Source organism: Mirounga angustirostris, unplaced genomic scaffold (genome assembly GCF_029215605.1).
Source record: "Mirounga angustirostris isolate CCGP_5_RB_7025 unplaced genomic scaffold, mMirAng1.0.hap1 SCAF_8, whole genome shotgun sequence".
Classification (NCBI taxonomy): Eukaryota; Metazoa; Chordata; class Mammalia; order Carnivora; family Phocidae; genus Mirounga; species Mirounga angustirostris.
The window spans coordinates 114,460,526-114,487,853 of NW_026991716.1; the positions used below are offsets into that span (position 1 = coordinate 114,460,526).

General features: G+C 40.1%; 1 protein-coding gene across 3 annotated transcripts in view; it reads right to left on the bottom strand.

Moving 5' to 3' along the window:
* STX7 (syntaxin 7) overlaps positions 1-27,328 on the bottom strand; it is a 98,130-nt gene that overhangs the window by 63,776 nt on the left and 7,026 nt on the right. For all 3 annotated transcript variants that reach the window (XM_045865558.3, XM_045865556.3, XM_064598114.1), the window contains exon 3: positions 2,627-2,696. In XM_045865558.3, coding sequence (XP_045721514.1) covers positions 2,627-2,696 — 70 coding nt within the window. The remainder of the gene's footprint in view (positions 1-2,626; positions 2,697-27,328) is intronic.

A 27,328-nucleotide genomic window follows, 5' to 3' on the forward strand; every position in this document is an offset into this window, starting at 1 on the left:
TTCAGGGCACCTGGCTGGCTCTGTTGGTAGAACATGTGACTCTTAATCTCACGGTTGTGAGTTCAAGCCCCACATTGGGCGTGGAGCCTACTTAGAAAAAAAAAAAAAAATTCCAAATTCTATTTTTTTTATAAATATTGAGCAAATATTACATGGAAAGGTCTTTACTCACACGGGGCAACCAAGCTTTGAGAAATAAATCTCAGCAGCCATTAAGAAAGGAAGATGACTCGAGCCAAAGCCAGACTGTGGGATGTCTGATGCTTTAGATATGGGGGTGGGGTGGTGGGAGCCTTTTGTCTGCATTCCACAATTGGGAGGTCAGTTGAATAAATGAAGAGGATTTGTCACCTGAGCCTTCATCCAATTCCCAGGGCTTGGGGTACAGGTAGCCTCTCCTCTTTCTCTATCTGGACATTTATAACCTTATAGATACTTAAAAAAAGGGGGTGGGGGAAGAGGTAATTAACAGTAATATGCATTTACTATTTTTCAAGTTTGCTGTGGAAAAAATAATACCATTTCTCTGTAAAGAGGAAGAACACAATATAAGAAGTAAATTATATCAGTATCTGTATCTGTCTTGCTAGCCAGCTTATAAAGTAAAAAGTCAGATTTTTTTTTAAAGATTTATTTGTCAGAGATAGAGCTAGAGAGAGAGAGAGCGTGCACGCACAAACAGGGCGAGTGGCAGGCAGAGGGAGAAACAGACTCCTCGCCAAGCAAGGAGCCCGATGTGGGACTTGATCCCAGGACCCTGGGATCATGACCAGAGCCAAAAGCAGACGCCCAACCGAGCCACCCAGGCATCCCCAAAAGTCAGATTTTTAACTAAAGAACTTTACTCTAAAAAATAGTTAATATTAATGTGATGCTTTACAAATTACATCAGTACTTCTCAAATACATTATCTCTCATTTTTAACACCTATTAGTCACACTTGGGATCCTTTAAAATAATGAGATATTGTATAATAGTATTTTTAAGTATAGATACCTTTATTTGAGAAGGAAGAATTATAACCTACTTTTGTCTATTTCTCAAGTACCTTACCTTTAAGATGCCCTTTAAAATCTTTAGAAAATGTAAGATAGCTAAATTTCTTTAATTAATTGAAAAGAAGACTTTATTGATATCTACCGACTCACAATCTCCACTACTAACCTTAGCAAAATATTGTATCTATTAATAATTATGTTTCTATTCCATTTTAGTTTTTCTTAAAGATTTATTTATTTATCAGAAACAGAGAAAGTGTGCAGAAGGTGAGAGGGGAGCAGAAGGATGGGGAGGGAAGCAGACTCCACACTAAGTGGGGAGCCCGACTTGGGGCTTGATCTCATGACTCTGAGATCAAGACCTGAACCGAAATCAAGAGTCAGAAGCTTAACTGACAGAGCCACCCAGGTGCCCCTCTATTCCATTTTAGTTTATGGTTTATTATTTACAGTTGGGGCATTTTTTACCACCTCAATATCTCTCCACTGGAAAAAAAAGTCAGTATAAATTAGACATAACTATAAATTCTTCAAAATGTACTTCATAAAAAACATGAATTCCCATCACCTAACTTTTAATTTCTTCCTCTTTGTAATGTTTCCTTGTATAGCTAACACTGTGTGGAATATCACTTACTACATGCATGTTACTTCAAATATGGCTGTAACAGCACTGAATGATCCTTGAGCAGGAGCCCGATGTGGGGCTCCATCCTAGGACCCCGGCCGGAACCACGACCTGAGCTGAAGGCAGGCGCTCAACGACTGAGCCACCCAGGCATCCCGAAAATAATTGTTTTGATCTACGTATTTTACTCCAGATGAGAAAGATTCAGATGAGAAAATGTGCAAAAACACTGTAAAATCTGTAACACCACAAAGTATTACTGTTGTTCTTCTAACAGCATATTAATTTCCTGAAACATGTACTACAGAACTTCACTAGAACTTTTTTTCCCCTTAAACAAAGGCTAATGCTTTCTGAAATTCAAAGATTTAGGTACAAGTTTTTTAGGGATAGCAATTCATATTGAGTATGGACTGGAATCTAAACCAAATAAAAATCTAGTCACTGAAGCAATTGTTAGCTATGGGAAGTAAATCACATAAATAGAGAAGCTTAGATCATTTTTCAAAAGCCACCAAAACGACCTATTCAGGGGCGCCTGGGTGGCTCAGTCGTTAAGCGTCTGACTTCCGCTCAGGTCATGGTCCCAGGGTCCTAGGATCGAGCCCGGCATCGGGCTCCCTGCTCCGCGGGAAGCCTGCTTCTCCCTTTCCCACTCCCCCTGCTTGTGTTCCCTCTCTCGCTGTGTCTCTCTCTGTCAAATAAATAAATAAAATCTTAAAAAAACAAAAAAAACAAAAAAACCCGACCTATTCAATAAGTATAAGAAAGGCAACTAACAAAGTTCTGCTTTGCTAGAGCGAGCCAGCTCTTGAAAATAAAGAAAAATATCTGCCTACCCTGAACAGGGAAAAACCTACACAATAGGTTGGTACAAATAAAGGAGCTGAAAAATCTTATTAATCTCCATTGTTTCTCCAGTAAACCTAACACTACATACCATCAAAGCAACATAACAATAAGTGATTTTTTTCCTTTTTTTTAATTATTAAATACTTACAGCTGTTGTCTCAGTTCAGGTGAATCTTGAGGCGTTCCAAGTTGATTCAGACTCCTCTGTATTTCCACAGCTATTATGATGAAAAGATAAATGTATAATTGTTATAAATGTTAGGGCAACAGAAATTAAGTTAGAAATTAATACAGGCAATTGGAAAATTAGAAAAAAAAACCAGAGAGATAATATAGAAAATGTTAAATGAGAAAAAAATGAAGAATAAGTGGTTTATTTAAATCTAATTAGTTACAATAATGAATTAATTTTCAAGAGGAAATTGTGTGGGGATGTAAACATGTGAAACTGCACTTATGATCCAAAAATATTATTTTCCTCTCTAGCTCCTCAGAACATTTACAACAATGGCACATGGACCTTCACTTAACTCTACTGGCATAAAACTGTGAGGAAAATAATTGTAACTTTACATGAATCAGTGGAATACAAAGTGAACGAATGACTGTTAATAAACAAAGGAGGAATAATAAAGATGAAACATTTGTAATTTTCCATGTAATAATGGATCCAGGCAATGCCAACAGAGGATGCTGAAACCAGAGAACATTCACAGAATCTGAAATTATCACCACATGGATGACATTAATAAAAGAACTAACTTCACCTTGGATAAATTTGTTGCTTAAAACAAATGATCAGGGCACCTTAGGTGGCTCAGCTGGTTAAGCATCGGACTCCTGATTTCAGCTCAGGTCATGATCTCAGGGTCCTGAGATGGAGCCCAGAGTTGGGCTCCCTGCTCAGTGCAGAGTTTGCTTTTCTCCCTCTACCTTCCCCATGTGTGCACGTGTGCTCACTCTCTCTCCAATAAATAAATCTTAAAAAAAAACCCCACAAATGATCAATTTTTTTTGTTTTTAATTTTAGAGAGAGAGGGAGAGAGCAAGAGTGTGTGTGCGTGGTGGGGGAGGAGGGAGAGAGAGTCTTAAGCAGGTTCCATGCCCAGCATAGAGCCTGATTCAGGGCTCGATCTCACAACCCTGAGATCATGACCTGAGCCGAAGTCAAGAGTCAATCCTATGCTTAACTGACTGAGCCACCCAGGCATCCCAGAACAAATAATCAAATTTAGCAGCAACAATGAGACAAACTGGCATGATGAGCTTCCTGACATGATGCAATGAGAAAGTCACAATGTGATCTACATATATTTTTTTTTCCCCAAAATGTTTAACCTGAATCTAATCATGAGGGGAGAAGAAACAGACCAATCTAGACTGCAGGATAATCTGAGTTTTTAAAAATGTCAATATCATGAAAAGGAAAAAAAAAAGACAAAGCAGGGGAGCTTTCCAAATTAAAGAACTAAAGCACCCAAATTACTAAAATACCCAAAAGCGATGTAGGATTTTGGACTAATCCGGATTCTAAATCAGAAGGAAAAAAATGAAAAAAAAGGGGGAAAAAAAGAAGGGAAAAAATGCTCTAAAACACATGTGGGGCTACTGAAGACACTTGAATATGATTTTGAAATTCGAATTTGGAGAGAGATACAAAACAAAAATGGAAAAATGTCAACCGGTGAACCCAGGTGAAGGGTATATAAAAAGTTCACTGCACTATACTTAAAATTAAAAGTCAAGAGTTAAACTTCAGGCTAAGCTCACAATCCAAAGTCTATAAACACTGCAGTTTTTATAAAAAGGTTATTCTTTCACCAATGGGGAGGTCCTATAGCTTTATGCATGTATGCAGACAAGTAAAATGTCAAGTAGAAGCTGAATATCCATCTTCAAAGTAAAGACTTTGTACATTTCCAAGAACTAGAGAAAAATGATCCAACTGACCCATTCTTTTTATTTTATTTTTTAAAAGATTTTATTTATTTATTTGACAGAGAGAGACACAGCGAGAGAGGGAACACAAGCAGGGGGAGCGGGAGAGGGAGAAGCAGGCTTCCTGCGGAGCAGAGAGCCTGATGCGGGGCTCGATCCCAGGACCCTGGGATCATGACCTGAGCCGAAGGCAGATGCTTAACAACTGAGCCATGCAGGCACCCCAACCCCATTCTTTTTTTTTTTTTTTTTTAAGATTTTATTTATTTGACAGAGAGAGACACAGTGAGAGAGGGAACACAAGCAGGGAGAGTGGGAGAGGGAGAAGCAGGCTTCCCGCAGAGCGGGGAGCCCGATGTGGGGCTCGATCCCAGGACCCTGGGATCATGACCTGAGCCGAAGGCAGACGCTTAACGACTGAGCCACCCAGGCGCCCCAACCCCATTCTTTTTATTTTAAATGACTAGTTTATTTATACAGCTTAAATGTTTTTAAATAGTCATTACTTATTTATGGGATCAAGGGAATGACTGTATCCCAAATGCAGGATAACTTTGGTTCACTGAGGATGATGTAATGACATTGTTTTCAAGTTGAAGCTGAAAAATATAAATCCTGGAAAGGAATCATATAGCATATAGCAACTGTTAACCATTCAGCTAGCTTCAAAAGAACTTCTTGTTGCCTTTTGTGGGGGGGGTAGTAGATTTTTCTTTTGTAGGCAGAGAAATCTTGTTTGCTATGGTTAACTTATGGCTGCTTGCTGTTATATATTTCCTTCTGAATCTCAACAGGTTTTCTGCCTTATAGGGGTTTAAAGCTTTTATTTTCAAAAGTAAGTATGTTGATAAGGCAAACTGTAGCGTGAGCATTTAGCTCATCTCTAGAGGGTTCTTGTCATTTAAAAAAGTCATATTAGGTTGAGAAAAAACATAATTTGATAAGTGACATCAGGAAAACTGACTAACCATTTGGGATTAAAATAGAAAACTACCTTACCTCATACAGCAAAATAAATCTGCAACTATTACTTTAAATATTAAAAGTTGAAACCATTAAACTGCTACATGAAACAATAAACATAAATTTATCTTTATGATCTTGGAGTGAGGGATAGAATATTATCTAAAGCATGATATAAAACTAAAAACCATGGAGGAAAATATGTCAAACCTGACAACACAAATAATTTTTTAATGCTACATGCAAATGTGTATCTGTATTAGAGATATATAGAAATAATGTGTGTGTGTGTGTGTCAGAAAACACCAGCATATGATGAGCAAAGGGGTTAATATCCCTAATATAGGAAAGAGAAAACTCGTACAAATCGATAACAGAAAAATAGTCCAGTGCAAAAAGGATGAAAGATGTCACCACGAAATTTACAACAAGCAAATAAACATATGAGAAATTCAACTTCATTGATAACTTTTCATGTATTGGAATGGTACAACTTAAGAGAAATAAGCAAGTAAAGATACAATTACCATCAAAAGCTTAAAAACAAAAGGTAGAGACATATCTAAGAAGGAGCAATATCCATAATGTATGAAGAACTTTCTAGTTCTGAGAAAAGTCAGACAAGCCAGTATAAAAATGGGCCAAGAAGAGGGACTTTAATATTCTTCACTGAATAAATGAATAGCAAAAGAAGATCAACAAGCCTATCGATCTTAAAAAGCATAAACAACTCTAACATATGAATGCTATGTAAAATTGTTCAAGCATTAAAAAGAATTATGAGAACTGTTTCTGATAGGCCCAGTGGGAACCTAAATCCACCAAATGGTTATCTCCCTGGCATTTTTAACATACACACTCAGCAAGTCCAGCTTTCATCCTTACTCCCTGAGTCAAGGCTCTTATAGGGAAGAAGTAATCAGAAGGCCCTAGGGGCTCTGCAGTCTAACAAGAGTAAACCAAAAGCAGCATCCTGTGGAAATGCTCAGAAATGCTACCACAAGCTGAGAGTGGGAATGCCTCTCCTGTTCTCATTTAACTGGCCCACCTGGAGATGCAAATAGTCAAGATAGCTTAGTAGAAGTTTATTCAGATGGTAACTCCAATTGCAATGATCTCCAAAATGTGATCTGTTTCTAGAACAGACCTTCACAATCTCTGGCATCTTGTATTTATCTGCTGATTTGGTAAACACTTTCTGCCCTATCTTAAAAATAGAGAACATGGGAAGGGGTCACATTCAGTTGGGTGGGACAGTAGTGAGACTTCATAGTCTTATCTCAGGGTTATCCACACTCTTTGCCTCTGTACTCCAATTTCGTTTTCAAAGATACTGATCGTCTCCTCCTACAGAACACTACAATGGTCCAGTACACTGCTTACATTTGCTTTTAGGACCTGAAAAGCAAGAAGTGACCAGATATATACTCTTAGGTGCCTAGGAAGGATGTTAAGTTTGCCAGCAGGCAGAAGATAAATTCCACGAAAATAGAGGGCCCTGTCTCCCTGTATGGACTGTTAATCTGTACGGACTGTTGACATACCTCAGCAAAGTAAACGACAAACCGCTTTCTCCACAGTCTCAAATACAAATGGGGAACAGTGCTTGGTGAGACTTTTTATGCTGCTCCCACTTTACTGAATGCCCCAAAAGGTTGCCTGCTCTGCTTTAACTCCTCAAAAGAAAAGGCTATCCAGCTAGCTAGCTCAAGTGGTGGCACAAGCAGCTCTATACTTGGTTTCACTGACTCAGCTGATCTAATGGCAACAGAAGTGCCCGTGTTATATCAGGATACTCTATAAAACAAGCTGCAAGTCCCAACAGGAACAAAGAGAGGTGTCCTTTTTTTTTTTTTTTTTTAAGATTTTTTATTTATTTATTCATGAGAGACAGAGAGAGAGAGAGGCAGAGGGAGAAGCAGGCTCCCAAGGAGCAGAGAGCCCGATGCAGGACTCGATCCCAGGACCCTGGGATCATGACCTGAGCTGAAGGCAGACGCTTAACCATCTGAGCCACCCAGGCGCCCGAGAGGTGTCCTTTAGAATCCTGAAGCAAGATCATGCTCTCTTTGCAGCCAATGTTATCCTTTTGAGGAATAGTTCTAGTCTTGCTACTGAGCCCTGTATGAAAAGGAAACAATGGTGTACCATGTAACCAAGTGACTTGAGTTGCCTACTAGCTGGATTAGGTGTTATATTATGCTGGTGGTGTATCTCTTTCTGTATTTTGTTCCATGTAGGTCAGTCAGCCTGTCCCTTGCCCCAACTCCTACAGTACTTGTTCAATAATAGTAAACTAGCTATGGTGTAGAAATAAAAGCCACATACAGGCTCACCAACATGGATTTTCCCTTAATTGAGACTATCAGGGTTATTGGCAATGCCATGTACCAATTTGTAGCAAAAGCAACCAAAATAAATATGTGATATGGTACCATTCTTGGGAGTATTAGCCAGCCACCCAGTGACAAGATAATTGTGCTTCTTCAATCCTGAATGAGGCAGAATTTCATGTTCACTGAAAGAGTGATTATGCATTTTGTTGTGCTTCCTCTACTCCCTTCCCCCATGCTTCTACCAGCTTCCTATTCCATGCATTAGTCACAATCATGGTACTCCACACATCAGTTTCTGATGAAGACACCCACTTTACAGAGAAAAAAAAATGGACAGATCTTCCAAAGACAATGGAGTTCACTGGTTTGCCAGTACTCCATTACCTAGAAGCTGCTGGACTTTCTAGAAATTCTGTTTACTGGCCCATTTTAGACTCAATTATGGTGTCACTTGGGAGACAGTATCCCAGGAAAGGTAAAGCTCTATCCTGCAGGAGGATCTTTATGCTCTCAAAGAACCACTTCAGGTTGCTGTTTTACTCAGAACCAGGAAGAAAACTTGGGATTTGGGAACTAAGTGGTGAAAGTGAAAAGAAACATTTCACGTTTACACCTAATTATCCATTTGCAAATTTTCTTTCATGCCTGAAGGCTAATTTAGAGACACTAGTCAAGTGAGGGCTACAACCATGTTTCTACCTGAGCAGAAGCTGAGGTTCCATGGAGTCATTTGGAGCCAGGATAGTATAGTCTCCACAGAGGTAACTGCTAAAGGGATGTGAGTGTGCCCACGCCCAGTGAGGAGGAGGAGTGGAAACGTGTCCCTGGAGATCAGCCGGGGAGAACTTGCCAATGCTGCCATCTTTAATCATAGAGCACTGAGGCAGGAGCAACAAGGACCCAGGTCTGAGAGTCCAGGTTACTCCAAACAGACAAGGTGTAGAATGCAGGCAAAGGGACATGGAATGGCTACCAAAGGCGAGGGAATCATTAACATGAAGCCCAGCCGTGCTTCCGGGGGCACGGTGGCAACTGTAGCATGTCCAGTGTTTTCTTCCTTATTCTGCAATGTCCCTGTTTAGGGGTTTTAACTACCTGTCTCTGCCCCTGCCCACATCCTCCACTGCTCTACACAGGGTGTGTGGTGGGGGCTACGCGTGCTCTCTGGTCCACGGGCTAAGGAGTACTGTGATCCAATCTTGCTGGAACAGAGGAATGGACTGGAAATCACCCTCAAGACTTGGTGCTGGATGCAAGAACTGTATAGACCTTGGTTTCCCCTTTTGTGGAAATGGGAGAGGAATTCTGGTGGTTTGAGACAGTAGCACAATGTTAGGCAGGAGAATTTTTTTTTAAAAAAGCTAACATACCAAAAAAAAAAAAAAGAACTATGTTCACTGTAGGAAAGGGATGAACTATACGGGTATTTATTTTTGGCCACCTAATACCCAGAATTCTTAATTACATCCAGATATTCTTGGTTATGATATCATGACCACTGAGAAGGATCATCACAGATCCAGTCTTAGGAGGAAAAAAACCTGGTTGTTAAAGCAACACAACTGTTCTAAGAGGCTCTGCATTTTTGCTTACCTCCACTAGGAGTAATTACAGATGATGAACAGTAAGAGGCCTAGTAGCAATCACAAAGAGAAAGGGAGACTCTTTAAACAAGCTAGTTGTAAACAAAAGCTAGATTTAGTTAGTGCTATTTAGATTGTACAGATGCTGAAATTCCTCACAAATGAAATACTTTAGCTGATGACCTTCTCACTCTGAAACAATTCCTTTGATAACACAGTACTTACAGAATACTTATTAGGAATGCTCCCATTATGTTATTGCCTAATAGAATGCATTTAATTGAGTAGTAGATGCTTTTCATGAATGCTTTTTCATGAAACTATAAGTAAAATAAGGCTTCCTCTATTTACCCTAAAAAAAAGGGAAGGAAAGCACAGCACATATACTCAAAGAAGCAGCAGGAGCATTAAGTGCTATAAAAATGCTTCACATAAGGAGCTATAATATAATACATATAATATTGGAACTAATAATATAATATAATATAATATAATATAATATAATATAATATAATATAATATAATATAATACTGGAGGGCAATCCAAAAAGCCTAAATGGAGATGGTATTTGTAATGGTTTCAAGGCATAAGAAACAGGACACTTCAGCTTGGCGATTCAAATCTCTAATACCATATTAGCATATAAATTGAAATAATTAAATTACTTGTCTCCCTGACTTCAAAGTAAACTCTTTATAAAAGCAAAAACTAGTCTTATTCATTTTTGTATCTCTAGAACCCACCACGTGGTTGACACTCAATGGATATTTTAAAAGCTGAACCACAAAAGGGCATTAGAAAGATCAAACCTTATGCAAGATAGGATATGTATTTCTAAAATAAAAGGCATATATAAGAACAGAGTTAAGAAAGGTAAGTATGGGGCGCCTGGGTGGCTCAGTTGGTTAAGCGACTGCCTTCGGCTCAGGTCATGATCCTGGAGTCCCGGGATCGAGTCCCACGTCGGGCTTCCTGCTCGGCAGGGAGCCTGCTTCTCCCTCTGACCCTCCCCCCTCTCACGTGCTCTCTCTCTCTCTCATTCTGTCTCAAATAAATAAATAAAATCTTTAAAAAAAAAAAAAAAAAAGAAAGGTAAGTATGCTCAACTATTCATTCCTTCAGCAAACATTTACTGAGCATCCACTATGCATCCGGCACTGCGGGAGAGGTTTTGTACATCAACACTGATTCAACTGTGTTCCTTTAATTTCTATAGCTCTAAACTTGGGGCCTATGAAAACATAAATCTGAAATTACTGAATCAAGTTTAGAAGAAATATGATATGGCATTCATTTGATCCTATTTCATAAACAAAAATTTTGAGAACCAAACAGAATAACTGGCCTCTCCAAGAAATCAGTTACTTAGTAGAAGAGCCAGGGTTAAAAATGTAGATTTCTGAGTTTTCAAACCAATATTTTTCAGTGTACTATAAGGGCTAAAAGTAACAGACTATTTATTTATTTTAAATATTTTATTTATTCATTTGAGGGAGAGAGCAAGACAGAGAGAGCACAAGCAGGGGCAGGCAGAGGCAGAATGATGCATGTGAGGCTCAATCCCAGGACCCTGGGATCATGACCTGAGCCGAAAGCAGACGCTTAACATTCTGAGCCACCCAAGCGCCCCAGGAACAGACTTTTTAAAGGATTATTTCATAATCTAGGTGTATGTTTGCCAAAGCAAATAAGAGCCAAATAAGTGTATGCTAACTTGGAATAAAGAATTGAGCTGTAAGTTTCATGGCCCACCCTGGATCACAAGGACCCTTGAGCCTGGCTGAAACTGATCAGGATATAAATGCCTGTCCTTTCTTCAGATCTTATGAACTAGCAAGATTCCAGAGACATCATTTTACATGACTGGTGTTACCCTTTTACAACAGGGTCAGCAAATTATGGCCTGTCTTGTATAGAGCCTCCCAGCTAAAAAGGTTGTTACATTTTTAAAGAATTAAGAAAAAAAAAACCAACAACAACAAAAAACAATATGCAAGAGACCAGATGTAACCACAAAGCCTAAAATATTTACTATTTGGCCCTTTACAGAAAAAGTTGGCCAACCCCTGTCCTAAATTAGTAAAAAGTACTAAAACTTTGTATTCACAAACTCTGACTCAGTGTTACTTCAGAGTATTAAGTACTCACTATGTTACTAAGCCTATGTGGTACATATTTAACAATGTTGCAAATTTTTCACCAACCAGGCATGTATACTGAATTGAATTTCTAATTTTCACAAAGAATACAGAATCAGTACATCACAGGTGCTGGCTTGATAGGTTATTTCAACTGCTGCTCTTTTCACCTTAATTTAGAAACAAAATTATAGTTACCTTGTCTATTGGCTGAACATTTTTGTAGAGTAACTGCTGTATTGCTACCCCTCTATTATTTTATTACTCTGCAGTTTTTCATGACTTCCTAGTTCTTTTTCTTCTGGCAGATAACAACAGTAGGATAGTGGTCCATAAGATCTTTTGCCATACCCAAGTTGACCATGTTAAAAAATGCTGAGGAAAGATGAGTTTTCAGAAAGGGAGACAAAATAAAGTTTCTAGGTAGATGACAAGCAGGTTGGTGATGTGAAAAAACTGATAAGCATTCCTAGTTTCTCCCAAATCAGGTTCTTTATGGCTTCACTGCATTATCAAGTCTGGGGTATTGTAAATTTATAGGATAGTCATATTCAATTCTAATTGGCATATGTCTAACTTTTAAAGAAGAAAAAAACTCATGAAACGTGAAAATTACGGAACAAATTCTTTACATAACCATAAATAGTGTCTTGAAGAAAAATTCACCTAATACATGGAGGTAGGATTAAATCCAGTGAACAAATACAATGAACAAATTATTTTTACATTACCTGCAATTTTTAACTATTTGCACCATTATACTTCTAGAGAGGTGACTTTAAAGAATACATCACATTTTTCATAACATAAAGAGAACACTATTTCCTACACACCCAAAATGGTGCATTATTATTTTCTCAAAAACAAAGTCGTCCCCTTCTGGCTCTTACCTTCAGTAACGAAGACCCATTCTATTCCACATGGTTCTGCTGCCATCTAGTGGATTCCTTAAGGGAAAAAGGCTTCACGGCAAAGAATATATATATATTTTTTTGCCATAAAATCGCAGGTAGGCAGCAGTTGGTACAGGGACTATGTAATGTTCCAACCTGTCATAGTTCACTGGGGTTATGCAGAGGATGCTATCTGACCGGTGAGAGCGGCCAGCATGCAGGGGCACCTGGGCCAGCCCTACCAGGCACACAGAGCCTTCAAAGAATTACCTCCAAAACACAGAACAAAATACAGCTATCTTCTAAACACTAAACACCTCTGTTGCTCAACCCAAAAAATACCTCAGAATTGTAATAACCAATCACAGAAGACAAAATAATAGTTAGGAAAGCCCTTGGGCAGGTGATTTTGAGACTCTGACTCAGTGTCAGCCACATCACACAGCAGAAGAACTATAATGCTGACCAGCAAGCAGCCTTGGAGCCAGACAGCCTGACTTGGAAACCTGACCTCACTTCTTCCTAGCTGCTGACCTTTGGCAATTTACCTAATCTCTCCAAGCTCTAACTGCCTCAAGAGTCAAATGGAGAGAAAATCCCCTCTTTCTCAGTTATGAATTTCAATTGAGAACAATGTATGTAAACACCTTGTACTAGATATTGTAAGAAAGAGCTCAATAAATGGGGGCTAATGGTGTGAACTGGTTTATGTCTTTCTCCTGAAAGTCAGAAATAAACAATAAGAATAATCTTTTCTGGGGCGCCTGGGTAGCTCAGTCATTAAGCATCTGCCTTCAGCTCAGGTCATGATCCCAGGGTTCTGGGATCGAGCCCCGCTTCTCCCACTCCCCCTGCTTGTGTTCCTGCTCTTGCTATCTCTCTCTCTGTGTCAAATAAATACATAAAATCTTTAAAAAAAAAAAGAAAAGAAAAAATATTCTTTTTTTTTTTTTTTAAGAAAGAGAGAGCGAGCCTATGGCAGGGGGGCAGATGGAGAGAGAGAACCTTAAGCAGGCCCCTCACTCATCGCAGAGCCCAACATGGGGCTCAATCTCATAAGCCTAAGATCATGACCTGAGCCAAAATCAAGAGTCAGGCACTTAACTGACTACACCATCCAGGGGCACCAAAGAATATTCTTATTAACATATCTTAGCTAACTGAAGTGAACCATGCACTGAAACTTCATAATCTCTGATATAGTTACAAGAACTGCAGAGATGATGATAAATATCAACTGACACAAAATAGTTATATTCTGTTATTAGAAGGCAAGAGTTAGCTGTTGCTAACACAAGTATCTAGCAGTTCCATACAAATGATATAATTGAAACTGAACTAGAAAACAATGAAATGTTAGAAGAAAACAAATTCCGTTTTAGCCTCCATTCTTTTCTCATCTATCAATCAATCCCTCTACCTGTTTTAAAGAATGGTTCGGAGTATTACAGGGGATGATATATATGAAAACATTTTGAAATGACATTATTACTGGTAAGTTTACTATAATTCGAGTTAGAACCATTAGGTTAGGTTCATTACAGAGTACAAGATGCACAGTATAATATATCATTAAAAAAATCTTATCAGCAAGTTGAAAAAAGTATCAACATAAAAAGGTGCTAAGAAAAAAAATCGAGTGAAATTGGGCTATTTCATATATCAAGAAAAAACAAGAAAAGTGTATTGTAATTCTAAAAAGTACTAGCTAGGAAAACCCCCAAAGAATCTGAAAGACAGCTACTAAAATAATTATGGGCTTTTTTCCAACATGCTCTCTATCTCATGCTGTCTTGTGACCTGGGGAGGCAGCTTATCTTCTTTGTGGGTCAAAGAATTGAAGCAAACTGTAGAGAGGAAAAGGGGTAAGAGCAAGATGAAGGATCTTCTAAAGGATGAGTCTTGAGCTGACACTCCACGATGGGGTCTGCGCCTCCAGAGGCCAAGCCTACTGGTTCACTGTGCTCTTCTTCCAGAACTAACTAGCACACCGCACACTGCATGCCCAGTCTCTTCCACAAAGCAAACTCAAACACTGAACACATTTAATTTTAAATTTCTCATTGGTTTTCTTCCCAGATATTTCAAAGGTAGGAAGGCATACAGATTGACAGAGTGGAAATGTAGGGTATTTTAAAGCTACTGTAGATAATAAAGAGTTAAATCTGAGGGCATGGTTCATAAAAATATCAAGCCATTTGAAAACTGTATGTAAACAATACTTTGTATTTCTAAGATGGCTGGAACATAACAAACTCTCTTAGCAAAGATATTCAGTGCTAACATTTTATCACATGGATCTGCTCAGTTTACCTACTACTCTGAGGGAGTCCAGAATCAGAAATAACGAAGGCCTGGAGGTGGATGCAGCCCCTTAAGAAGGTGATTTTGTTTGAGCAGCAAACCCAGGCAAAGACTCACCAGTGGCCAAGCCCTGCTGCTCAAGCAATCCAGCCTTCCTGGTCTTTCTGGCCCACCTTCTTGACAAGCTGCCCTCCTGTCATCCACCGAATGGCCCATTCATTCTCCTTCTACCTGAGTGTTGTTAGCTATTCACGAAGTTCACCTCCAGTTTGTATGGCAGTGATTTCCAAACCGTTAGCTCACTCCTAATTTCTGATCAGTTCCATCTGCCAAGACACTGCTACTCAGATGTTGCTAAAATGGACTGAAAATAGATTTCTGCTTCCTAGAGGGACACGGTATAAGTCTGTTTCTGAATCTTCCCTCTTTCTCCCTCCTGAAGCCACAAAGAACAAAGTGGCGGGGGGAGAAAACCCACAGAAGTTTTGTTTTCAGAGAAATGAGGACAACAAAAACTTCTCAAAAATATATACATGTGGCCAAAAGCAACAGAAAAGAGCAGATCCTGAGTGGGAAGCCATATGGGTAGGGTAGGGAATTAGGGGGGCTGCCGAGTGGTATAAGGGAGGCAGAGCTCCAAGATGTTATCAACAAGTATTCACTTCCAGAAGAGGAGGATCACACCCTCAGTGGGACTAAGAGCAGGGCTGAGAAGGAACTGGACACCCTCCTGGGGGAGGAGGAAGGAGGGAGTCAGGCCATGCTTGGGGTCCAGAGGCTGCTGACTTCTGAAAGTACCATCTTTCCCTGAGAGCAGGCAATGCCTTACAAAAAGGTAGCTGTGCATCTTGGGGCCAACAGAGTGATGGGGGGCTATGATGACTGGAGCGGGGAGGACCTTTCACACAAGACTAGGTTTTGAGAGGCAGAGGAAGAAAGAAACAGTGGCTGAAGGCAAGACAGAGAGAAATGAGCCCCTGAGCAGCGAGACTCAGCACTCCTCCCTTCAGAGGACTCCCCTGCCAGGAAAACCAAACTCATTCCGTTGAATAACAGAAAAAGAACAGATACAGCAGCCACAAAAAAGACCATAACAATTATGGGAAAGAATGGCAAACTCCCTTCGAAGAAAACACAGCAGGAAAAAATGTGGCCACAAAGTGGATAGGATGAAAATTATAGCCCAAAATAGCACCACAATTTTTTTTTTTTAAAACTCAATGAGGCAATTGCGATTTTAAAGTTAGGGCACAAAGAACTCATAGAGGAGATGGCTAGATAGTAGGCACTGGGGAAGCAGAAACTTGAGAAACTTAGGAAAGAAAAAGGCAAATTCAGAAGGGAAGACTAGGTGACAAGGAGCACAAGAAAGAATGGACACACAGAAAGCCTCGACCCCATCCCGACGACCCACCCAATACAGCTGAGATCACTTTATGTTCTTTGGCTACACCCCCTCACCTACTGATGGGTTTAGCTCCTGCCTCACGGTCACTCTTGATTCCTGCCTCAATTCTCCCTGATTTCAATACACATGTTGATGATCCTTCCACCAATCTATCCTCAGTTCTTTGCACGCTCCTCCCCAAAGATCTTGTCCCCCATTCCACCTTAGTCACATGCTCCAAGATCCTATCAAATGCTCGCTTGGTGCCAATAATTGTAACTCTTCTGTCATCTTACTCTCATGCACACTCTTTACAACCCACCACCTCCTCTATGTCCTGCTCACTGTCACTGGGATCCTGGCTCCAACAACAAGCCTCTGACCTGCCAGGACCTTCTATCCTTTGGTCCTACCACTTTGCCACTGTCCCTCACACAGCCTCCCTGTCCTCCCAGGTCTTCAGTCATCTCCTCACCCAACCTAAACTCTACGGTCAGTTCATCATATTTACTTTCTAGCATATATCCTCCTCCAGCCCCTCTCTCCATTTATCTTAACCACTTGACAAATCCAGAACTCGCCCAACACCGTGCCTCCTCTATTAGATCAATGTGCTGCACAGCATTCAACCTAACCTCTGTTGATGGACATTTTATCCTTAAGACTATGTGTTTAAAAGTTGGGGAACTTACCACTTATGCTGACTCCACAAATGCATCCTTCTGAGTTCTACACAGATCAAATGAAGTGTGATGCTGTCTGCATGATAAAATTCTCAGATCTGTTTCCACACCCCATTTATTGAAATGCTCAAAACCCTTGTTCTACCTCGAATAAAAGCCCAAGTACTTCCAGTGGCCCACAAGGCCTCACCAACCCCACCTCAGCTCCTACTCTCCCCTCTCTGTGCTCTGTGCACACCGGCCTCCTCACCATTCCCCTAGTCCTGCTCCCACCGCAGGGCCCTTGTACTTCTTATTCCCCATCTAGAACATTTTTTCCCCCAGATCCAGAAGATCTAGCTAAGAAAATTAATGAAGGTGGCTAAACTAAACAACAGATCTTCCATGTAGATGAAACAGCCTTATACTGGAAGAAGATGCCATCTAGGACTTTCATAGCCAGAGAGAAGTCAGTGCCTGGCTGCAAAGCTCCAAAGGACAGCCTGGCTCTCTTGTTGTAAGCTGATGAAGCTAATGACTTTTAGTTGAAGCCAGTGCTCACTGACCACTGCATAAATCCCAGGGACTTTAGGAATTATGCCAAATCCACTCTTCCTGTGCTCTAGAGATGAACAACAAAGCCTGCAGGACAGCACATCTGTTTACAACATGGTTTACTGACTATTTTAAGCCCACTCTTGAGACCTACTCTTCAGAAAAAAAGATTCCTTTCAAAATATTACTGCTCATTGGGGTGCCTGGGTGGCTCAGTCAGTTAGGCAATCGACTCTTAATTTCAGCTCAGGTCATGATCTCAGGGTCATGAGTTCGAGCCCCGTATCAGGCTCTGAGCTCAGCACAGAATCTGATTGTCTGTCTCCCTCTGTTCCTCCCTCTACTGTCTCCCTCTCTCTCTCAAATAAATAAAATCTTTAAAAAAAAATTATTGCTCATTGACAATGCACCTGGCCACCCAAGAACTCTGACGGAGATGTTCAATAGTGTTCATATTGTTTTCATGCCTGCAAACACAATATCCATTCTGCAGTCAATGGATCAAGGAGTCATTTCAACTTTCAACCTTCAAGTCTTATTTAAGAAAGACATTTCATAAGGCTCTAGCTGTCACAGATAGGGATTCCTCTGATGGGTCTGGGAAAAGTAAATTTAAAATCCCTGGAAAGGGTTCACCATTCTAGATGCCATTAAGAACATTCATGATTCATGAGAAGAGGGGCAAAACATCAATATTCCCAGGGGTTTGGAAGAAGTCAATTTCAACCCTCATGGAAGACTCGGGAGAGGCTCAAGACTCCCGTGGAGGAAGAAACTGCAGATGTGGCAGACATCCCAAGAGAACTAGAATTAGTAGTGGAGCCTGAAGATGTAACTGAATTGCTGCGGTCTCCTGATCGAATTTTAGTGGATGCAGGCTGCTTCCCGAAGAAAGTGGTTTCTTTCTTTCTTTCTTTTTTTTTTTTTAAGATTTTATTTATTTGACAGAGAGAGAGCACGAGCAGGGGGAGGGGCAGAGGGAGAAGCAGGCTTCCCACCGAGCAGGGAGCCCAATGTGGGGCTTGATCCCAGGACCCTGAGATCATGACCTGAGCCGAAGGCAGACACTTAACTGACTGAGCCACCCAGGAGCCCCAGAAAGTGGTTTCTTGAGATGGAGTCTACTCCTGACAAAGCCGCTGTAAAGACTGCTGAAATGACAACAGAGGACTTAGAATATCACATAAATTTAGTTGGGCAGGGTTTGAGAGGATTGACTCCAATTTTTAAGGAAGTTCTGCTGTAGGTAAAATGCTATGAAGGAGCATCACATGCTACAGAGAAATTGTTCACGAAGGGAAGAGGCAACTGATGCAGTAAACTTCACTGTTGTCTTAGAAATTGCCACGGCCGCCCCAACCTTCAGCAGCCACCACCCTGCTCGGTCAGCAGGCATCAACATCGAGGCAAGACCCTCCAGGAGCAAAAAGACTGTGACTCCCTTAAAGCTCAGATGATGGTCAGCATGGTTTAGCAATACAGTATGTTTTAGTTAAAGCATGTATACTGTTTCTTTAAACATAAAGCTACTGTACATTTAATAGGCTACAGTATAATATAAATATAACTTTATATGCACTGGGAAACTGAAAATTTAACTTACTTTATTGGTCTGCAGCCAAACCCACAGTATCTCCAAGGTATGCCCATAGTTAAAAGATACTAACTTACACACCTTCTAGAGACTTTTGAATAAAGCAGGGTGTACGGGCAATACTATACAACTAAATCACTGGATGTATTTGGGCCATCCTGCCCAGCTCTCCTCCCAAGCCCCAACAGCAAGACAGTGCTCTGGGTATTCACAAAGAAGTGGGCCTCAGTGGGATTTGTAGCTAACAGTTTTCATAGTCCTCAATAAGAAAATAATAGTCCACAGGCTAGGAAGGAATCTCGTTGATGTCTGTGGGCATTCTGTTGGACTTTAAATGGGGTAACAGCCAAGCTATCCCAGAGAAGTAGCTGGCAATACTCAACATCAGACATGTTACCCCAACAATGGTTTCTTCAAATAATGACCAAGATAATGACACTCCAACAAGAAAAAAGACTGCAAAAAATAAATGTACCAAGACTTACAGAACACTATTTTGTAAGGCTTTTAGGTTCTTTCAAATAAATTAACAGGCAAATCAATTAATAACTGCTTTAAAAAACAAAATCCGGTCTGGAATGAGTATAAAAGGCAATTACTCTTTAACAGAAAATATTGCTCAGTAATTGGTGAAAAACAACAAAAAAGAGTCAAAGAGAGGAGGACAAGAACTGTCAAAACTATTACAGGAAACCCAAACTAAACAACCTAGCCTAACACCTGCTGTCTGGCTCCCACATCAACACCGAGCCAACTAAAATGTACAGATAGGCAGCACCACAGGGCCGCTGAGAGGTCATTACACAACCAACCCCAAACTTTATTTTAATAAAAGAGAAGCTACTCTGTGATATACAAGTACTAAGCATGTTAAATATATAGTGAAAAAAATCTAATAATAATTATAATGTTTTTATATAACATGGGTGTGGAAACATACATGAGAATTTTTATTATATAATCAGCACCATACCTTATCTATGTAGAATGCAGGAGGATCATGTGTGGAGGCAGCATAAATGGGAAGTTCCCCGACTTTTAAACATAATCTTAGGATAAAATGTCCATTAATAGAGGTTTGGTTACATGATGTGTGACACACCCTGGCCAATACAGAAGGCAAAAAAAGCAGGCAGAAAAAAAATGTATAGTATGATCTTGTTTTCCTAACAAAATGAAAGAATATAATTATGTGTACATTATTCTGTAGTCATTAGATTCACGTTCTGTCATAAACAGCACTCATGTTTGGTCATGTAGGAAAAGCCACCAGAGAGAAAAAAAAAGTTGTCGCTCTCTGTTAAAATTCTCTTGGATCGGGCATTAATTCCCACACCTATCTCTACTCTGTGTCAACACCCTAGGTATGAAGAAAATTACAGCAATGAGAGCAGAGCTACTGAAGTTTTTCTGCTCAAGGGGAAAAGAATCCAACCAAATATTGTCAGATGTGTGATATTAAAAGTAGATATATCAAACAGCATTGGGGGGGGGGAGAAAAAGTTTTCCTCTCTTTTTCCTCCATAAACCACCTTTCCATCCACCAATACCCACCAAGAGACTGCACCCCAGAAAAAAAAAAGAAACATCCCTAATTCCTGGGTAAATACTCGGTTCTAGTAAATTTATTAACTTCTTAGGACTGGAGCTCTTTTTTATTTTTTATTTATTTATTTATTTTTATTTATTTATTTATTTATTTTAAAGATTTTATTTATTTATTCATGATAGAGAGAGAGAGAGAGAGAAACAGAGGGAGAAGCAGGCTCCCAAGGAGCAGGGAGCCTGATGCGGGGCTCGATCCCAGGACCCTGGGATCATGACCTGAGCTGAAGGCAGACGCTTAACCATCTGAGCCACCCAGGCGCCCCTGGAGCTCTTTTTTAAAGAAAAGTTGGCGCTGGCACCAAAAAAGAGAAGTCGATGATATTGCTTCCCTTTTGTTTAGTCATGTGTTGAGATGCAAAAACAAGGGCCCCTTCACCAGACTCTAATGAAAAGAACTGTATTCATTCTCAAAAGTAACAAAAGGACTCACGCTTATATAGACTTTATATTTCATCTCAAAGTCCTAGGAACGTAACGAGGACAAGAGGCAATCACTAATCCTTTTTAATCAATAAGCAAAGGACCCATACAGAATGAGAGTTAATTACAACACAGAGAAACCAATAATATTTTTGCAACCCTAAACAAGTCTGTGTTGAACTAATCTACAGGAGATAAATGATAAAAAATGAAACTGAAGATTCAACATAAACATTTTCCAGTCACCTTCTCTTCACCTTTACAACATGGGTTTAAGTTCACACATTTTATGCCTCCCTAGAAGGTTCTGCTTTCCCAAATCCTCTGGAATGAACACACATGCACATATGACATGTTATGCATATTTTAGCAGAAAACTTCTGCACTCATAAATGTGGCTAATATTTTATGTTACCAATGGATCTAATTTGTTCATTTCCCATAGGCTAACTTTTGGCCACTCTCTTTCTCTTTCAGATTATTCTTTTTAAAAAATACTCAAATGCCAGAATTCTCATTAGGATCAGTGGTAAGACTAAATTTTATTTCAATGACTATGTTTCTCTTTTTTTTTAAGATTTTATTTATTTGTCAGAGAAAGAGAGAGAGAGTGCATGTAAACACAAGCAGGGGAGCAGCAGGGGGAGGGAGAGGCAGGCTCCCCGCTGAGCAAGGAGTCTGACGTGGGACTCGATCCCAGGACCCGGGGATCATGACCTGAGCAGAAGGCAGACGCTTAACCAATTGAGCCACCCAGGCATCCCATTAATGACTATGTTTCATGGTCAGCTGCTGATATTTCTACTTAACAGTTTCCTTCAATTCATACCTTAATTAATGCAGACACAATTCATACCAGAATCCCTGTGACTGCAACTTTCCCATCTTCTAATACTTAGAAATAATACACAAGTTTTAGTGGAACTCTAGCTGGTCTTGTGAAGACTACTTCAATTATGGAATTTTAAAAGTATGTGTTATGGATCCAGATATGGCAATTGGTCTCTTAATAACAAAGAGAATAATTCTGCATATATTGGAAGAGCTTTCAAGATTCTTTAAAACTTTGGTTACAATTATAGCTTGTTAAAGTCGAAAGAGACCATAATCCAGCCTACCGAAAATATATGTAAGAAAATCACGTCCTGGGAATGAAAGAGCTTATTCAAGGTCACACTGCTACCAGGATCTGATTTCAGGAAGTGTGCACACACTCGAAGAGAGCTTGCTTAATTAGAAACCTTTCCTATCATCTCATTGATTTTCCTAACTCAGTGACATTCTAAAAAGTCTGATTCTAATCAGAGAATTGCAATATAAATCACAATGAGACAGAACCATGGCTGAAGGGATAAAATTTAAGACTGTAAGTGCCAAATGTTGGTGAGGATTTGGAGCAAAATGAACTCTGATACACCGGCTGGTGGAGTATAACTTGGTACAACTACTTTAGGTAACCACTACAGCTAAATATACACATACCCTATAACTCAGCAACCTAACTCTTAGGTACATACATAAGACAAAAGAACCTGCAAAAATGTTCGGCACTGCTCATAACAGCAACAAACAAAAACCCAGAAACATTCGAAATGTACATAAACAGTAGAAAGAATTAAACAGATTGTGATCTGGTTGAATATGGAATACTATATAATAATGAAAACAAATGACCCATAGCTACACACAACAACATGGATAAACTGCACAAACATAATGGGAGAAAGAAGTCCAACATAAAACATAATACATGACTCTATTAAAGTTAAGAAACTGGGACTATTAAGCAGTCACGTTAGAGGTTTACTTTTAGAGAGTATGGAGTGGATAAAACATGAGAAGGGCTTCAAGGGGCTGGTCATGTTCTCCTTCTTGGTATGTGCAGTGTTGTAATGACAATTTATTGAGCTATACACTAATAACTGGTGTACTACTCTCTATATATTATAGTTCTATTTTTTAAAGATTAAAAAATCTTCATTATGTGATGAATTTCAATATATTTATTCTGTTTCTTTCAAAAACATGAGTTACTTCTGTGTGTTCTGGGTGTCCTGAATACAACTAGGTAATTTGTATTGACACAAATTTAAAAGATGCAAATGTAGTGTGAAGAGAAAACACCTAAATGTGGTGCAAAGTACCACCTTATTCAATCACATCCAGTATTATTAGCACTACCAGATGGGAAAAAAATGAACTGAAATTTCACACTTCTGCCTTTCACTTCCACGTGATTTCTTCATATCTGTATTGGTGATGCACATGGGGCAGGTTAGATCTTTAACAATAACTAACTCTACCTCATCTAAACGTCCCTTCATTCAGACACTGAATCTCAGAATAAGAAAAAATACATAGTGATGACTGGTTTCACTACATTCATGATTCCAAATCTTGAGTACTCAACCTGCCAAACAACCCTTCATACTGAGGTATGTCAATCCTCTCCATTGTCAAAACTACAACTATCACGTTCTCTTCTTTCCATAAACTTCCCACAGCCTTCAATCCCGTTCTCTGTCCAATGCCTTTGCCTCCTATTCCATTTAAAACCAGTCCACTCAGAAAGAACTCCTCCATCTTTGCCCACCACGTTTACCGTCTGCACCACACTGGGCTCTGTACAGTGGACGAAAGGCAAACTGGGCACTGGTGACCATTCCCCTACCCCTCTTGCCTTCAGAGACCTTTCTTTTGCAATTATACTCTCACTAGACTCTCTCTTGTGTAGTGGAAAAATGCAACCTTTTCTTTGACCCTCTTTCTACTTCAATGGTGGAATCTTCCAGTTGCCTACTAAATACTGATTTTTCTCTTCCTAAATGGAGCAAGCCCCAATTTTAGTGAGCATAGTGCAATCCAGACTTCCTAGCAGCTAGGTGTAGCCACTTGACTATATGTAAACTCTGGTCAATGATACAAGCAGAGGTGAGTAGGATTCTAAGAAGTCTCTTTAGCTAAAAAAGGGTCAGTCCTTTTCCCTCCTTTTCTCCCTCTACACTCAGAACATGAATATGAGACCATTCTTTTCTTTCTTCTTTTTTTTTTTTTTAAAGACTTTATTTATTTATTTGACAGAGAGAGCGCAAGCAGGGAGAGTGGTAGGCAGAAGGAGAGGGAAAAGCAGGCTCCCTGCTGAGCAAGGGGCCCTATGCAGGACTTGATTCCAGGACCCTGGGATTATGACTTGAGCCAAAGGCAGATGCTTAACCGACTGAGGCACCCAGGCACCCCTGAGACCATTCTTTTTGAAGTGACCAGTTTGCCCGCTTCAATTCTCTGCTTTTTAGTCTCTTGGCAGCATTAAACACAGATGATGCCTCATTCAGTCTTGAAACACTTCTTTTTGATTTCTGGAAATCTACCAGATCCTGATTTTCTTCTTACCTCACTGGTCACTCTGATTCTTTATGCTTTCTCCCTGCCTTTCTGACTTCCGCATTTTTTAATGCTCCAGCTCTCTGCTCTTACTCCTTTGTGATTATTTTAGACTTACGGTTTCAAATACCATTTATTCTCTGATGACACTCTGATCTCCAAATTTATATATCTAAACTAGATGTTTGACATCTCCACTTGGGTGTTTAAAAGACATCTCAAACTTTACTTGGCCAAAACAAAATTCTCTCCACTTCTGAACTACAGTTCTTCCCACCTTGGTATATAAACTCGGTTGCTCAGTGCAAAAACCATGGATTCACCCTGGACTCCCCCCTCTCTTTCTCAATCCACCCACATTCATCAGTAAGTCTTGCTGGCTCTGCCTCCAAAGGACATTCATCAGTTCTCTCCCACTGCCACCACGCTGGTACAAGCCAACATCTCTTTCACCAGACCCCTGTGATGGCCAATGTGTCCCCACCTCAAATTCCTCAAAATCTACTTTCTAAGCAGCGGCAGCCAAAGCAATCCTTTCAAAGCACAGATCTGATTGTGTGTCTTCCTTCTTAGAATGAAATCTAAACCCCCCCGACAGCCTCCAAGGCTCCAGGTGGCCTACTCGGCCTCCTCTCTGATTTCATCTCCGACACTCTTGCCTCAAGTGCTGTGTTTCGGCCACACCGGGCTTCTCTTTCTTGCCTATTTTCTGAACATCCCAAGCTCTGGACTGCTTCAGGATTTTAATACCAGCTACTGGTTGCTTCTAAATGCTCTTGTCCTACATCCTCTCACCCCCAGCCCCTTCTCATCCTCACTCAGGGGGCCATCTCGCCTAAGGCAGCTTCCCCCAAGGCGCCTGCTCTCACAGCACTCTCATTTTCATCATAGGACACCATGTGGTTCATTAATTTTTTTTTTTTACTTTTTAAAAAATTTCATTTAAATTCAATTAATTAACATATAGTGTATTATTAGTTTCAGAGGGAGAGTTCAGTGATTCATCAGTTGCATATAACACTCAGTGCTCATTACATCACGTGCCCTCCTACATGCCCATCACCCAGTTACCCCATCTCCCCATCCCCCTTAATTTTTTTTTTGTAACCATCAGTTTCTTCTTACACTATAAACTATATGAGAAGAGGGCCTTGGAGCTCTTGCTTACTATTGGATTCCCAGGGTCTCGTACCATGACTAGCAAGCAGCAGGTGCTCAATAAATTATTAGCTGAACGAACAGAGAGAGAATATCCCAATTATAAGTCACTCAGTCTGAACCATTACTCCAGCGTTTAAACCTCTTACTAATAGGCCTGAGAAATAGTATCTGACCACCATATGCTCGTCATTTAGTAACAGGGACTGCACTCCTCCTGAGCATGGCAATTCCATCCCTGAATAACTAGGATTATTCCAAAGCCCCATTCCTTCAGGAGCTGAAGTCTGGCTACGCTGCTTCTATTCCTTTGTGGAGACCTTCATGATCATGCAGAATACCTTTCTTGTATTTTACATAAGGCAGTGTTTCCAATATTTGAATGTGGTGACTGTAGCTTCTCACGGCTGAACAGTCCTAGTCTTTTTTTTTTTTTTTTTAAGATTTTATTTACTGAGGGGCGCCTGGGTTGCTCAGTTGGTTAAGCATCTGCCTTCGACTTGGGTCATGATCCAGGGTCCTGGGATCGAGTCCCACATCGAGCTCTTTGCTCAGCAGGGACCCTGCTTCTCCCTCTGCCCCTTCCCCTGCTCATGCTCTCTCTCTCTCTCTCAAAAAAAAAGATTTTATTTATTGAGAGAGAGAAAGAGAGGGCATGTGAGCAGGGAGAAGGGCAGAGGGAGAGAGAGAATCTCAAGCAGACTCCACACCCAGCAGGGTGTCCTAGGCAGGCCTCGATTTCATTACCCTGAGGATCATGACCTGAGCCAAAATCAAGAGTTGGATGCTTAGCCAAATGAGATACCCAGGCACCCCAGTCCTAGTCTTCTTAACCCCCTTCCACAAGACAAAGTTGTGGGTCCTACCACCACACTCCCCCACGCTCCAAAGCTGCCCTAAATCACACAATGCAGTCACATACTTAGTTATCAGTTATGCCATGAATATGCAACTCTGGCCCAACGTATCACTTCTCATCTCATTGGATCAATTGATCTCTTTCTTAGGGGACATGACTTAAGTTAACTCTTAGCTCCTTCCAGTTCAAGCTCGCACATAATCTCCAATTGGTGTATTTGTCACACCACTGGATGCTTGCTGCCTCTATAATCTTGAGTGCCTACATTCACTCCTCTACCTCCTTCCAGGATTCCTAACACATTCACCTTTCCTAGCACAAAAGACCTGCCCTGTCCTCTGGAGGAAGGCCTACTGGTCTCCTTTCTTACATAAAGGTCCTGATTTTCCCACACCTGTAAATTAAAATTATAACCTCTCTTAATTTTCACACATGAGCCTGAGGCAGACCAGCACTACTTCTAAGAAAGAAAAAAATCTTGTTTTCTTTGGATTTCATATTATACCACTGTGCAGAGCAGCACCTTTTTAGAACCATCTATAATCTACTTTTACTCCTTTTGCCTCCAAAACATGCTGACATCTCACTGAAATCATTTAGGCAGAGTAGTAACTTCTGGGAAGTTAATGATTAGATAAGAAAACATGGTCTGGTCATCTGAAAACATTCTTTATTTTCACAGTGTGTTAACACATTCTGGTAAAGAGGACAGGAGACTTAACAAAGTAAGCTAAAGAATAATGCTGTATTAACACACTCTAAAAAAGGAGTTCAGGTGATGCCCAAAGGGCCAAAATACTGATCACCACAAGGTGACTAGAATAATCCACATATGTGATTAGCTATGATTTGGAAACAAATGTAAAACAAAAAAACTTTAGTCTCAAATCTGCTACAGTGATCTTTTAAACAATTTATCTTTCTATCTCTATACATCCCAAGGAGTAATAATTTCCAATAAAATGCTACATGGGATTGGTCTACTAGGATTGTTTTTGATAGGTGTAGCAAAGGTAGTTTGTGGGAATTCTGAGAATTATCTTCTAGATCTGTCTGAAAGGATTCAAATG